This window comes from Marmota flaviventris, chromosome 9, assembly GCF_047511675.1.
Source record: "Marmota flaviventris isolate mMarFla1 chromosome 9, mMarFla1.hap1, whole genome shotgun sequence".
Lineage (NCBI taxonomy): Eukaryota > Metazoa > Chordata > Mammalia > Rodentia > Sciuridae > Marmota > Marmota flaviventris.
The window spans coordinates 20,222,200-20,234,598 of NC_092506.1; the positions used below are offsets into that span (position 1 = coordinate 20,222,200).

The window sequence follows — 12,399 nt, forward strand, 5'->3', positions numbered from 1 at the left end:
AGCAAACAGATCTCTCCACTTAAGCCATTCCTCATCCATTTCTGTATTTACCCACTGTGTCATCATTTCTTAGTGGTATAGGCATCATCTGTTGGTAGAAAAAACTATCAAAAACTTGTGTTGAAAAACTTCATTGTGGCTTATTTTGGCATGTACTGTGATCCTCATGAGAGCGAGCGTGGAAAAACTGAAAGCGCAGTGGGACTTGAGGCAAGAACCTTACAGTTTGGTATCTGCCACTTGTGTGATTTAGACCTAAATTTGTATGTCTTTGAAATTTAATGCTTAACTACTTCTACTACTTCACTATATTTTTAGGAAAATTAAGTAAGATAAAATACATATGAGCAATTTCTGCCACAAACTAAGCAAATATGAAAACTGTTACTGTTACTTTCCTTGGAGCAAATTATTTGAGAATTCCTAAAATGTAAAATCGAATAGTTTCAATGAATATAAATATAATGGCCATGTACCACGTATCCATTATTTCTCATTAAAAAACATTAGAATAGAAGTAAGCTCCCTCTTTTACCCTCCTCAATTCTATTCCCCTTGTTCCTTCAAAGGTAACCAAGTACTAGACTTTGGTATTTGACCTTCCTTAGTAACTAATATTTAACCCTTAACTCTCACTGTCTTATTTATTTCAAGGCTGTTGAACTAATGGATCGTACTGAAATGCCATGCCAGGCATTAGTGAGGATGCTGGCCAAGAAACCTGGATGGAAAGAAACTAATTTTCAGGTATTTTTTAGTTGTAAATTTAATGTTTTTTATTGAAGTAATTTCTATTACATCATCCTGTGGAGGTGAAACTTATATAAATGGGAGTTTATCTATAACACTATTCCCCTTAGCCTACCTATGTTTCTTCACCTCAGCCAGGACAGTCATCACCACAAAGGCTAAATATATTCTGCTAGATTCTCATCCTGCCATCTTTCCCTCATACTGCCACTTTTTTTTTTTTTAAGAGAGAGAGAGAGAATTTTTTTAATATTTATTTTTCAGTTTTCGGTGGACACAACATCTTTTTTTTATTTTATGTGGTGCTGAGGATCGAACCCAGAGCTCCTACGCATGCCAGGCGAGCGCGCTACTGCTTGAGCCACATCCCCAGCCCCCATACTGCCACTTTTAAAACTCTTCTTCATGCAGCCATCTAGATAAGTGAAAGGAGGACACCTGATTTGAGCCAAACCCTCCTGGTTAAATCCATAAGGGATAATTTTATTTAAAAAAATATTTTAAATATATTTTTTAAATATTTTAAATATACGTATACTTTAAATATTTTTTTAGTATACATGGGCACAATATCTTTATTTTATTTATTTTTATGTGGTGCTGGGGATCGAACCCAGTGCCTCACATGTGCGAGGCAAGCGCTCTGTCACTGAGCCACAACCCCAGCCCTTTATGTGTATGTGTATATATATATTTTTTTTTCAGTATATATTTTTTAGTTGTAGTTGGACACAAAGGTATCTTTATTTGTTTATTTATTTTTTTGTGGTGCTGAGGATCAAACCCAGGGCCTCACATATGCCAAGCGAGCGCTATATGGCTGAGCCACATCCACAGCCCCTATGTGTATATTTTTAATAACAACTTTATTGAAACTATAAAATTCACTGTTTTGATTGATTGATTTTGGTACTGGGGATTGAACCAATAGGTGCTACTACTGAGCTGCATCCCTCCAAGCCATCCTAATTTTTTATTTTTAAGATAGGGTCTCATTAAATTGCTCAGGACCTCACCTAAATTGCTGTGGCTGGTCTCAAACTTGTAATCCTCCTGCCTCAGCCTCCCAAATTGCTGAGATTTTAGGTGTGAGCCACCACACCTGGATAAAACTCATTGTTTTGAGGTATACAGTAGGGTTGTTTTTGGTTTTATGGGGCTTTTTTTTTTTTTTTAAAGAACTAGGGATTGAACCCAGCAGTGCTTTTCCACTGAGCTACATCCCCAGCACTTTTTAAAAATTTTTAATTTTTTAAAAATTTATTTTGAGACAGGGTCCCACCAAGTTGCTTAGGGCCTCACTAAGATGCTAAGGCTAGCTTCAAACTTGTGCTCTTTGCTTCGCCTCCTGAGTCACTGGAATTATAGGCATGCAGCACCATACCCAGATCAATGCAGTTGTTTTTAGTATATTCACAAACTTCTGCAGCTCTACTTTTAGAATGTTTTCATCGCTCCAAAAGAAACCTCATACTCAGTGGCAGTCATTGTCTAATCCTCCTCAGTCTCAGTCTCTATAATTAATCCGTTTTTGATCTTTATGGATTTACCTCTCCCAGAGATTTTATATAAAGTAATAATACAATATATGACCTTTTGTCTGGCTTATACTTAGCATAATATTTTCAAATTTCATCCATATTGTAACATGTGTTAGTTCCTGTTTTTTTTTAATTGTCACATAACATTCCATTGTATAGATATACCGTAATTTACTTTTCCAATCATTTGCACATTCACATTCAAATTTTTATGTTTTTAATTCTTTTGAGTATATACCTAGGAGTAGAATTTCAGGGATCATATGATAACTCTATTTAACATTTTTTTTTGCAGGGGGCAGGTACCAGGGATTGAACTCAGGGACACTCAACCACTGAGCCACATCCCTAGCCTTTTTTGTATTTTATTTAGAGACTGGGTCTCATTGAGTTGTTTAGCACCTTGCTTTTGCTGAGGCTGGCTTTGAACTTGTGATCCTCCTGTCTCCACTTTCCAAGCCACTGAGATTATAGGCATGTGCCACTGCCCCTGGCTCTATTTAATTTTCTGAGGAATTGAAAAAACAGTTTTCCAAAGTGATTGTATCATTTTTACATTTGCTCCAGCAATGTGTGAGAGTTCTGTTTTCTCTACATTCCCACCAATAAGTTTTCTTCCTTCCTTCCTTCTTTTCTTCCTTCCTTTCTTCCTCCCTTCCTTTCTTTTTCTTTCTTTTCATCCTAGAGAGTATGAAGTATGATCTTGCTGTAATTTTGATTTGCAGCCTCCAAAGTCTCTGCTCGGTTGGCTTAGTGGTCATCTAGTGATTAGACAGATTTCCTTAAAGGCCTTGAACCAATTATGTCTTCTACCTTTTGCCAGGGGTGTGTGTGTATGTATGTTGGGATGTGCCTTGAGTGCTCCAGAACTTTTAAAACTTCTTCTCAGCCTTCTCTTCTTGCTTATGCAGGGCCTGAAAATCATCCAGAAGTAAGATATTAGGGCCCTTTCATTTTTTTTCTGTGCCCACACACAGCCTTGAATATGTGTAGCATCATCTAGATTCTTGAGAATGTATAGAAGCTTTCAAAGTCCTCTGTAGACATCTTATTCCCTAAATCTTACTTTTAAGATGTTGACCAAGGTCCCTTGCCTCAACTGGTATTGCAGCTGCAGGCAGCCCCAACAGTAAATATTGAACAGTTGTTACTAATTGTTTTCAACAAACTCCCTGGGAACAGCCCTTTTTCCCACTGAATTAGATAGTCGGGTCAAATAACAGGTCCTTAAAATGGGGCTTTTCTAGGATACTGCCAAATTAGTCAAATAATGATAGTCATTATTACTTTTTGAGGAGCTTCAAACCTGGTCTTGCCTCCAGTAGTAGCTACACAATTTTAGGTTTTCACAGTTACCATATTTATAAGACTATGGTTTTGAAGACTACTATGGACTGGGAGAGGAGGATGTGATGAAGTTATTAAATCTCCAAAAAGCTCACTTTTCTTCCTGATATCTTGGTACCTTTTCTTTAAATGTTCTTTTTAGTGTTTCAAACCTTTAGCTAATTTTCAAATTTCTGAAAGAAATTTTTGCGACTTATTTTTTTTTTAATGTAAGACATAAAATTACCTCTTTTCAGCGGTTCTTATTCTACCTGTCCAGAATTCACACCCAAGACAACTGCATTTTAAAAGAGAGTGCTTGTTACCTAAATGGATCTATAGTTGATGGAATTCCATGCATCTTAAAAAAGTAAAGTTGAAATATTTAGACAGCACAAAGGGAATTATTTATGAACAAAGGGGTCTTAAGTCCCTTACATTGTCATCCTACTAATTCCTTCCATTTGTCCACTCAAACACATCTAATTTCCCTAAAATCTCCCAAGTTCTGTGTGGTATATGAATGAACATATGAGAGTTGTAGGGTTTTTGTCAGCAACTCTAGTCATAACTCTAAGCTGTACAGTTAGTTTGGTCCTTTCTTATGTATTTTAGAATGTATAATCAGGTCAATGCAAAAACATAAGAGGAGGAGAATATAAAAATTAAAATTTTTCAGTTTATAAACTTGCCAGTTTTTGAAACATTGAGTGGTTTGAGTTTTATTTGTATTTTGTTTGTTTGTTTGGTTGGTTGGTTTTTTCCCTCTCTTCCTTGTCTGCTACTTTAATAGGTGACAGTAAAGGGTAAAAATTATTTTTCTTGTTTAAAATTCTGATTTTATTTTTATTGTATTCTTAACTGTCCTTAACTATGTTACATCATTAGGCTGCTGTTTAAATGAATAAATGTCTTTGACTTACTCATAACTTTATGATATTTATCCTTTTCAGGTGATGCAGATGAAGCTTCACATAGTTGCTTTGATTGCCCAAAAGGGAAATTTTTCCAAAACATCAGCTCAGATTGTTTTAGATGGCCTTGTAGACAAAATTGGAGATGTAAAATGTGGAAACAATGCAAAGGAAGCTATGACAGCAATAGCTGAGGCTTGTATGTTACCATGGACTGCTGAACAGGTTAGTAGTAACACAAAGCTCTTTCCCCAAGTTAATTTTTTTTTTTTTTTTTTTTTTTTTGGCACCAGAGAAATTAAACCCAGGGGTGCACAACCACACTTAAGCCACATCCTCAGCCATTTTTTAAAAAATATTTTTTAGTTTTAGGCGGAACAATATCTTTATTTTTACATTTATGTGGTGGTGAGGATTGAACCCAGTGCCTCATGCGTGCTAGGCAAGCACTCTACCATTGAGCCACAACCCCAACCCCTCCCCAGCCCTTTTAAATTTTTATTTTGAAACATGGTCTCTCTAAGTTGCTTAGGGCCTCACTGAATTGCTAAGGCTGGCTTTGAACTTGTGATCCTCCTGCCTCAGCCTCTCAAGCCACTGGGATTATAGGCATTCACCATGACGCCTGGCCTCCCCAAGTTAATTTTAAAGTAAGACCATTTTTTTTTTTTAAGTTGTTGATAGACCTTTATTTTATTTATTTACATGTGGTGCTGAGAATCAAATCCAGTGCCTTACACATGCCAGTCAAGTGCACTATTGCTGAGCCACAGCCACAGCCCCTAGTAAAACCATTTTTAATATTACATTATTTTTACCTTTAATATATTGCTGCTTGATAACGAAAGCTTACCTAAGTCAAGGATAGTCTATAAAGAATGACTGTACTTTTTTTTTTTTTGGTACTGGGTTATTGAACGCAGAGGTGCTTTACTAAAAGTCACATCCCTAGCCCTTTATTTTTTATTTTCAAACAAGGTCTCATTAAGTTCCTTAGGGCCCCCTGGTTCAGTTGCTGTGCTTCTGACTTAGAATCCTACTACCTTAGCCTCCCAAGTCATTAGGATTATAGGCATATACCACAGTGCCTAGCAAGGACATTAAAATCCATAATGACCACTAATAAAAAGTTTTAAGCAGTCCCGCATGCTTTAAATACTACTGTAACTTACCTCATTTTCTTGTGGGGGTTAAATCTTTTGTTCCTACGTTTTTCTTGTAGTTGTTTAGCATCAAAAAAGCTATATTTAACCCACAGCCATCTTTAAGTCATGTTGTATGCTTATAAGAAATATGAGAGAACATACATCTGATGTTGTTTTTCCCCTGCTCCAGGTTATGTCAATGGCTTTCTCACAGAAGAATCCCAAGAATCAGTCAGAAACTCTGAATTGGCTATCTAATGCAATAAAAGAGTTTGGTTTTTCTGGGTAAGTCAGAAAGAAGTAAAGTAGGTAAAAATTAAATGTTTTGCCATCTCTAATTGGTGATTACAGTAAGAGCTATATTGTCTATATAAAAGAATATTGCCTTTTTTTGGGGGGGTGAGGGGGACCAGGGATTAAACCCAGGGGTGTTTAACCACTGAGCCACATCCCCAGTTCTTTTTATTTTTTTTTTAATTTTGAAACAGGGGCTAGTGGCTGGCTAAGTTGCTTAGGGCCTTGCTAAGTTACTGCGGCTGGCCTTGAACTCCTGCCTCAGCCTCCCGAGTTCCTGGTATTACAGAAGTGTACCATCACTCCCAGCAAGAAAACCACTTTTATCCTTAAAAGTCTGTATTGGCTTGTGTTCTATATTTTTATATCCATTAACACAGTCCTCTGAGTTATTTTTCCTTAAGTGTTAATAACTATTCCACAGAAAAGCCATTTCCAAAGATTTCTACTCAAATGACTTTGGAAGTTGCTACATATAATCACATTTGTTTAGAGACCTACAGGGCAGTTTGGTATATTAAATACTCTCAAAAATCCCACAATGGAAAAGATTTTTAAACTTTTTTTTTTTTTTTCTTGAGCCACATCCCCAGCCCCTTAAACTTTGTTTAATCTACTATTTCCCAAACTTACTTGTACATAGAATTCAGTTGTTTATTTTATTTAACAAAATCTTATGTAGCTTCCTTTATCCAAGGTTCTTTTTAAAACCTTTTAAATAATAATTTGATTTAAACCTTATAAAAATCACCTACAGTATTGTGTTATGCTCAGTTATAAATGAGGATACTGAAGACTAAATGCTTAAGTTATCTGCCCTCATCATAGCTAGGAAAGTGGCAAAGCCAAAGTTTGAATCTAGGCATTCTGGTTTCAAGAGAATGCTATACTTGATATACTGTGTTGCCTTTCTTTGTGCCTTGTTACTTTTTATAACAGACCTCTTAGTGTGTTTTGATTCTACTTATGGAAGAAACTCTACTACTCGAGAATTTACCATTCAGTTCAATTATCATTTAATCAAAGAACTATTCAATGTCAGTATCTCTGGAGTTCTCACAAAGTCCAGGTTATTGTTATAATTCCTTTTTAAAAAACTTTCTCCTTTTTTTTGGTTTCAGCAGTGGAGATAGAACCCAGGGTTGCTTTACCATGGAGCTATATCCCTAGCCCTTTCAGTTTTTATTTTGAGATATGGTCTAAGTTGCTGAGGTCCTCACTAAATTGCTGAGGCTGGCTTTGAACATGCGATCCTCTTGCGTCTGCCTTCTGAGTCACTGGGATTATAGGTGTAGGATAAGAGGTTAGATGTTTTCAACTTGGTATAATCTGAAAGAAGAACTGGCACACATAAGAGCATTACAGCCTTCTGTAGTTCTGTTCTGATTGGAAAGTTATTTTTTTTGTGTTTTCTCTGGCAGTGTAAAAGTCTTGTTTGCTGGACACAGTGGTACACACCTGTGTTCCCAGTCCTTGTGAAGTCTGAGGCAAAAGGATTGTAAGTTCCAGGCCAAACAGGGCAATTTAGCAAGACCCTGTTTCAAAATTAAAAGGGCTGGGTTATGGCTTAGTAATAGAGTATCCTGGGTTGAATGGCAGAGCTGGGAGAGAGAATTAATTCATAGGGTATTGAATAATCCTGTCAAGAAATTATGGTTTAGACATAGATTGTAGAGGTGTAAATGTAATGACTCAGCATATATTTGGAAAATAGAACTGAACAGGATATTAAACATAGTGAGACACATCAGGAATTACTCCAAGGACTCAAGAGTAACCTGAGTAATTAGAAGAATAATGTGACTCTTTACTGAGTTAGAGAACTCTGAGATTGGGGGGTAGACAATCAGGAGTTTAATTTTCATGTACTGGATGTCAGATGTCTGAGACATAGAAATGTCATAAAGTAGATGGGTAAATGAATCTGGAGTACATGAATGAATTCAAAATTGTGTTTAAGAGTCTTAATTAAGCATAATGTGATTTTTCAACGTATAGATAGTATTTAAAACTTACTTTAAAGTGAGAGTAGATGTAGATGAAAACTTCACCCAAGGGATCCAATCCCAGAGTCAGTCTATAAAACTCTATTGCTCTATTGAGTCTTCTGAAGGTTTCATTTATTTGTTTTCAATTTATTTTTTTTTTAATATTTATTTTTTAGTTTTCGGTGGACACAATATCTTTATTTTATTTTTATGTGGTGCTGAGGATCGAACCCAGCGCCCCGCGCACGCCAGGCGAGCACGCTACCACTTGAGCTACATCCCTAGCCCTTGTTTTCAATTTCTAAATGTTATTTCTTCTTATAGGTTGAATGTCAAGGCATTCATTAGCAATGTGAAGACTGCTCTAGCTGCAACAAACCCAGTGAGTATATTCTGGCACACGTAAGGGCATTACAGCCTTCTGTGGTTCTGTTCTGTTCTGATTGGAAAGTTTTTGTTTTTTTTTTTTGTTTTCTCTGGCAGGCCGTGAGGACTTCTGCCATTACCCTGCTTGGCGTGATGTACCTATATGTTGGTCCCTCTTTGCGAATGTTCTTTGAGGATGAGAAACCTGCACTGTTATCCCAGATAGATGCAGAATTTGAGAAGGTAAAGATTCCACAAATGTTACAGTCCATTGGTGAACTTGAGAATCTCATTCATTAAGGCTAAACTTTTAAACCTTTGGAATGAAGAATATATATGTATTTGCTTTTATGTGCACAAAGTATCCTTGAAAATGTGCATAAGAAATTGATTTTGTGAAGAGAACCGGGTAACTCTGGTATAAGATGAGATATTTTTCTCTTTATATTCTTCTGTACTTTTGAAATTTCAAACATAGTGAGCATACTACCTATCCAAAAAGTACACAAAATAATAACTTTTTAAAAAAAATGTAAACTAAAGCAAGGCACCATGGTATATATCTATAATCACAGCTACTTGGGAACTGAGGCATGAAGATTGCAAGTCCCTGCTCAGCCTGGGCATCTTAACAAGACCCTGGCTCAAAATTTTAAAAAGGGCTGAGGGCTGAGGATGTGGCTCAAGTGGTAGCGCACTGGCCTGGCATGCGTGGGGCGCTGGGTTCAATCCTCAGCACCACATTAAAAAAAATAAAATAAAGACGTTGTGTCCACCGAAAATTAAAAAATAAATTAAAAAAAAAAAAAGGGCTGAGCTGCTTAGCATGCATGAACCCCTGGATTCAGTTCCCAGTAATGCCAAAGGAGGGGGTGGCAATTTGTGATTAAGAAGTCAGATTCTAAGAAGTTTGTGTGTGAGGATCTATGGGTTTGCCCCAGCACTACACACACACACACACACACACACACACACACCACACCCCATATGGGGTGTGGTGTGTGTGTGTGTGTGTGTGTGTGTGTGTGTGTGTGTATCTACTATGTAAGTAAGTATTTTGACAGAATGAGAAATTTTGACATAGGCACCTTCCCTAATCTGTTTGTTTTCATATTCTTCATCAAGTTCATTTGCTTTATTCATTTTTGCATAGATGCAGGGACAAAGCCCACCTGCTCCAACCAGAGGGATTTCCAAGCATAGCACAAGTGGTATAGATGAAGGAGAAGATGGAGATGAACCAGAAGATGGAGGCAATGATGTTGTCGATCTTTTGCCAAGGACAGAGATCAGGTTGGTTTCACCCTGTGAATGATTTACTTGATTCATTGTAAATCATTGTGTGTGTTTGTGGCAATGGAAATTGAATCCAGGGCCTCGTGCATGCTTAGTAAGTACTATATCACTGTGCTACATTCCTAGCCCTTTTTATTTTATTTTGAGACAAGGTCTTGCCCAGTTGCCTAGGCTGGCCTTGAGCTATGTGATGTTCCTTGGAAGAGTTCATAAGAAATTGATGATTTTGTGAGGAAGAAAATTGAATAACTCTGATGTAGAACTGGGTAACTTTGGAGACTTCAGCCCAGATGGGACTACAAACTGTTGTCACTATGCCCAGTTTCAGTTCATTGTAAATTCTTTTTTTTTTTTTTTTTTTTTTTTTTGGTACCAGGGATTAAACCCAGGAATGTTCAACCCTTGAGACACATCCCCAGCCTTTTTCATTTTTATAAGTTTTATTTTGAGACAGGGCCTCATTGTGGTGCTTAGGTTCTCACTAAATTGCTAAGGCTGGCTTTGAACTTGCAATCCTCCTGCCTCAGCCTTCATACCTACTGGGATTATAGGTGTCTGCCGCCGCACCCAGTTCATTGTGCTTTCTCTTTGAATTCAGGGATGGGAACTTCTGTGATATCATATTCTTTTAGGAGCCTAAAATAAAAAGTTATATCTTCTATTTTCCAGTGATAAAATTACTTCAGAGTTGGTGTCCAAGATTGGTGATAAAAATTGGAAGATAAGGAAAGAAGGCCTAGATGAAGTGGCAGGAATTATCAACGAAGCAAAATTTATCCAGCCAAATATAGGTGAACTTCCAACTGCCTTGAAGGGTCGACTCAATGATTCAAATAAAATCTTGGTATGTAGACCTTGTGCCTTTTCTTTTTCTGTTCTTTCCCATTACAGAAGGTTCCTTATCAGTACATCCTTCACTAGCAGAAAATAAACTATTGCTTTATTTACTTTGACCTAGAAATAGCTTCCTTTAATTTCTTCTGTGTTTCTCAAGATATTGCAGGTTTATTCATCAATTCTTTTTTAATTAAACCCAAGGGTCCTCACCACTGAGCCACATCCCCGCCCTTTGTATATTTTATTTAGAGACAGAGTCTCCTGAGTTGCTTAGCACCTTGCTCTTGCTGTGGCTGGCTTTTAACTCAAAATCCTCCTGCCTCAGCCTCTTGAACCACTGGGATTACAGGCATGTGCCACCACACCCAGCTTATTCATCAAATTTTTGTTAATTTCAAACTTTGCTTTTTACAAGGATCCAGTATTAAGTATCTTTATATGAAACTACATGCAGGGCTGGGGATGTGGCTCAAGCAGTAGCATGCTTGCCTGGCATGCGTGTGGCCCGGGTTCGATCCTCAGCACCACATACAAAGATGTTGTGTCTGCCAAAAACTAAAAAATAAATATTAAAATTCTCTCTCTCTCTCTCTCTCTCTTTAAAAAAAAAAAGAAAGAAAGAAACTACATGCAATATGTACACACATGTGTGTGTGCTCACTTAATTTCTAATTTTTTGGGGGGCGGGGTACCAGGGATTGAACTCAGTGTTGCTTTACCTTGGGCCACATCCCCAGCCCTTTTTTATGTTTTATATAGAGACAGGGTCTCACTGGTTGCTAAGTGCCTCACTAATCTGCTATTTGAATTTTCGATCCTCCTTCCTCAGCCTCCCGAGCTGCTGGGATTACAGGTGTGCGCCACTGTGCCCGGCTTCTAATTTTTAAATTTGGATTTTTATGTCAGGGTTTTCTTAAACTAAGCTTTTACCTTTAAAATATTATTATTATTATAAGTATTATAACTTATGATCTTAAATTCTAACAATACATTTTTATGAGCTAAAACTTATTCATAGCTTTAATAGATTTTTTTTATCTCTTGAGCAGATCAGAAATCTGCTATGTTTACTGTATGGCAACAAACAATCTTGCAAAACTTTGAGTACATCTTGCTTATAGTTTGAACATAAAGTGTTGACTCTTTCCATTCAGGTGCAACAGACATTGAATATACTCCAGCAGTTGGCAGTAGCCATGGGCCCAAACATCAAGCAACATGTAAAGAACTTAGGCATTCCTATCATCACAGTCCTTGGAGACAGTAAGGTAAACCTAACCCTTTCCACTATGCTGCATTCTGGAATAGACCAGCCACATTTTTGGGCTAAGGATAATTCTCTTTTCTAGAGTACATGTAAACGCTTAAAAGTTTATAAAGATGAGACAATTAGAAGGAAAACACCTTAGAGAAGTTTCTGTTGTTCACATTCATAAAATAATAAACTTTTCTCCCCTACCTCCAAACTATAGTTGATATTATTTTTTCCAATTCTCTTCTCTGGTCAGAACAATGTTCGAGCTGCTGCACTAGCAACTGTGAATGCTTGGGCAGAACAGACAGGCATGAAGGAATGGCTGGAGGGAGAAGATCTTTCTGAAGAGCTCAAAAAGGAAAATCCTTTCTTAAGGCAAGAGGTTAGTACCATAAATTTATCAATTGACCATGTGCTTTACCTCTTTAAGAGCCAAGGCCTGCCTAACTTTTGTACACACACACATGAAGTATGATTAAAATGAACTTTATTATAAAGGTTAATAAAATTGAAACCAAATTCCCAAAGTTTTTGTATTTTCTTTCTTTTTTTTTTTTAAATTTTTTATTGTTGGTTGTGAGTTTTTGTATTTTCATGCCCCCCTTTTCTTTCCCGTTCCATTCACAAAACTTTTTAAAGGATTAATTTTTGTGGAATTTTTTTTCTTTCTTCGAATTCTTAAATGGT

At 36.9% G+C, this 12,399-nt stretch overlaps 1 protein-coding gene across 5 annotated transcripts in view; it reads left to right on the plus strand.

Moving 5' to 3' along the window:
* Positions 1-12,399, plus strand: part of Ckap5 (cytoskeleton associated protein 5) — a 102,077-nt gene that overhangs the window by 58,892 nt on the left and 30,786 nt on the right. For all 5 annotated transcript variants that reach the window (XM_027936461.2, XM_071616238.1, XM_071616240.1 and 2 more), the window contains 9 exons: positions 655-747; positions 4,571-4,756; positions 5,867-5,961; positions 8,283-8,340; positions 8,442-8,567; positions 9,478-9,617; positions 10,290-10,464; positions 11,612-11,725; positions 11,966-12,094. In XM_027936461.2, the coding sequence (XP_027792262.2) occupies positions 655-747; positions 4,571-4,756; positions 5,867-5,961; positions 8,283-8,340; positions 8,442-8,567; positions 9,478-9,617; positions 10,290-10,464; positions 11,612-11,725; positions 11,966-12,094 (1,116 nt within the window). The remainder of the gene's footprint in view (positions 1-654; positions 748-4,570; positions 4,757-5,866; positions 5,962-8,282; positions 8,341-8,441; positions 8,568-9,477; positions 9,618-10,289; positions 10,465-11,611; positions 11,726-11,965; positions 12,095-12,399) is intronic.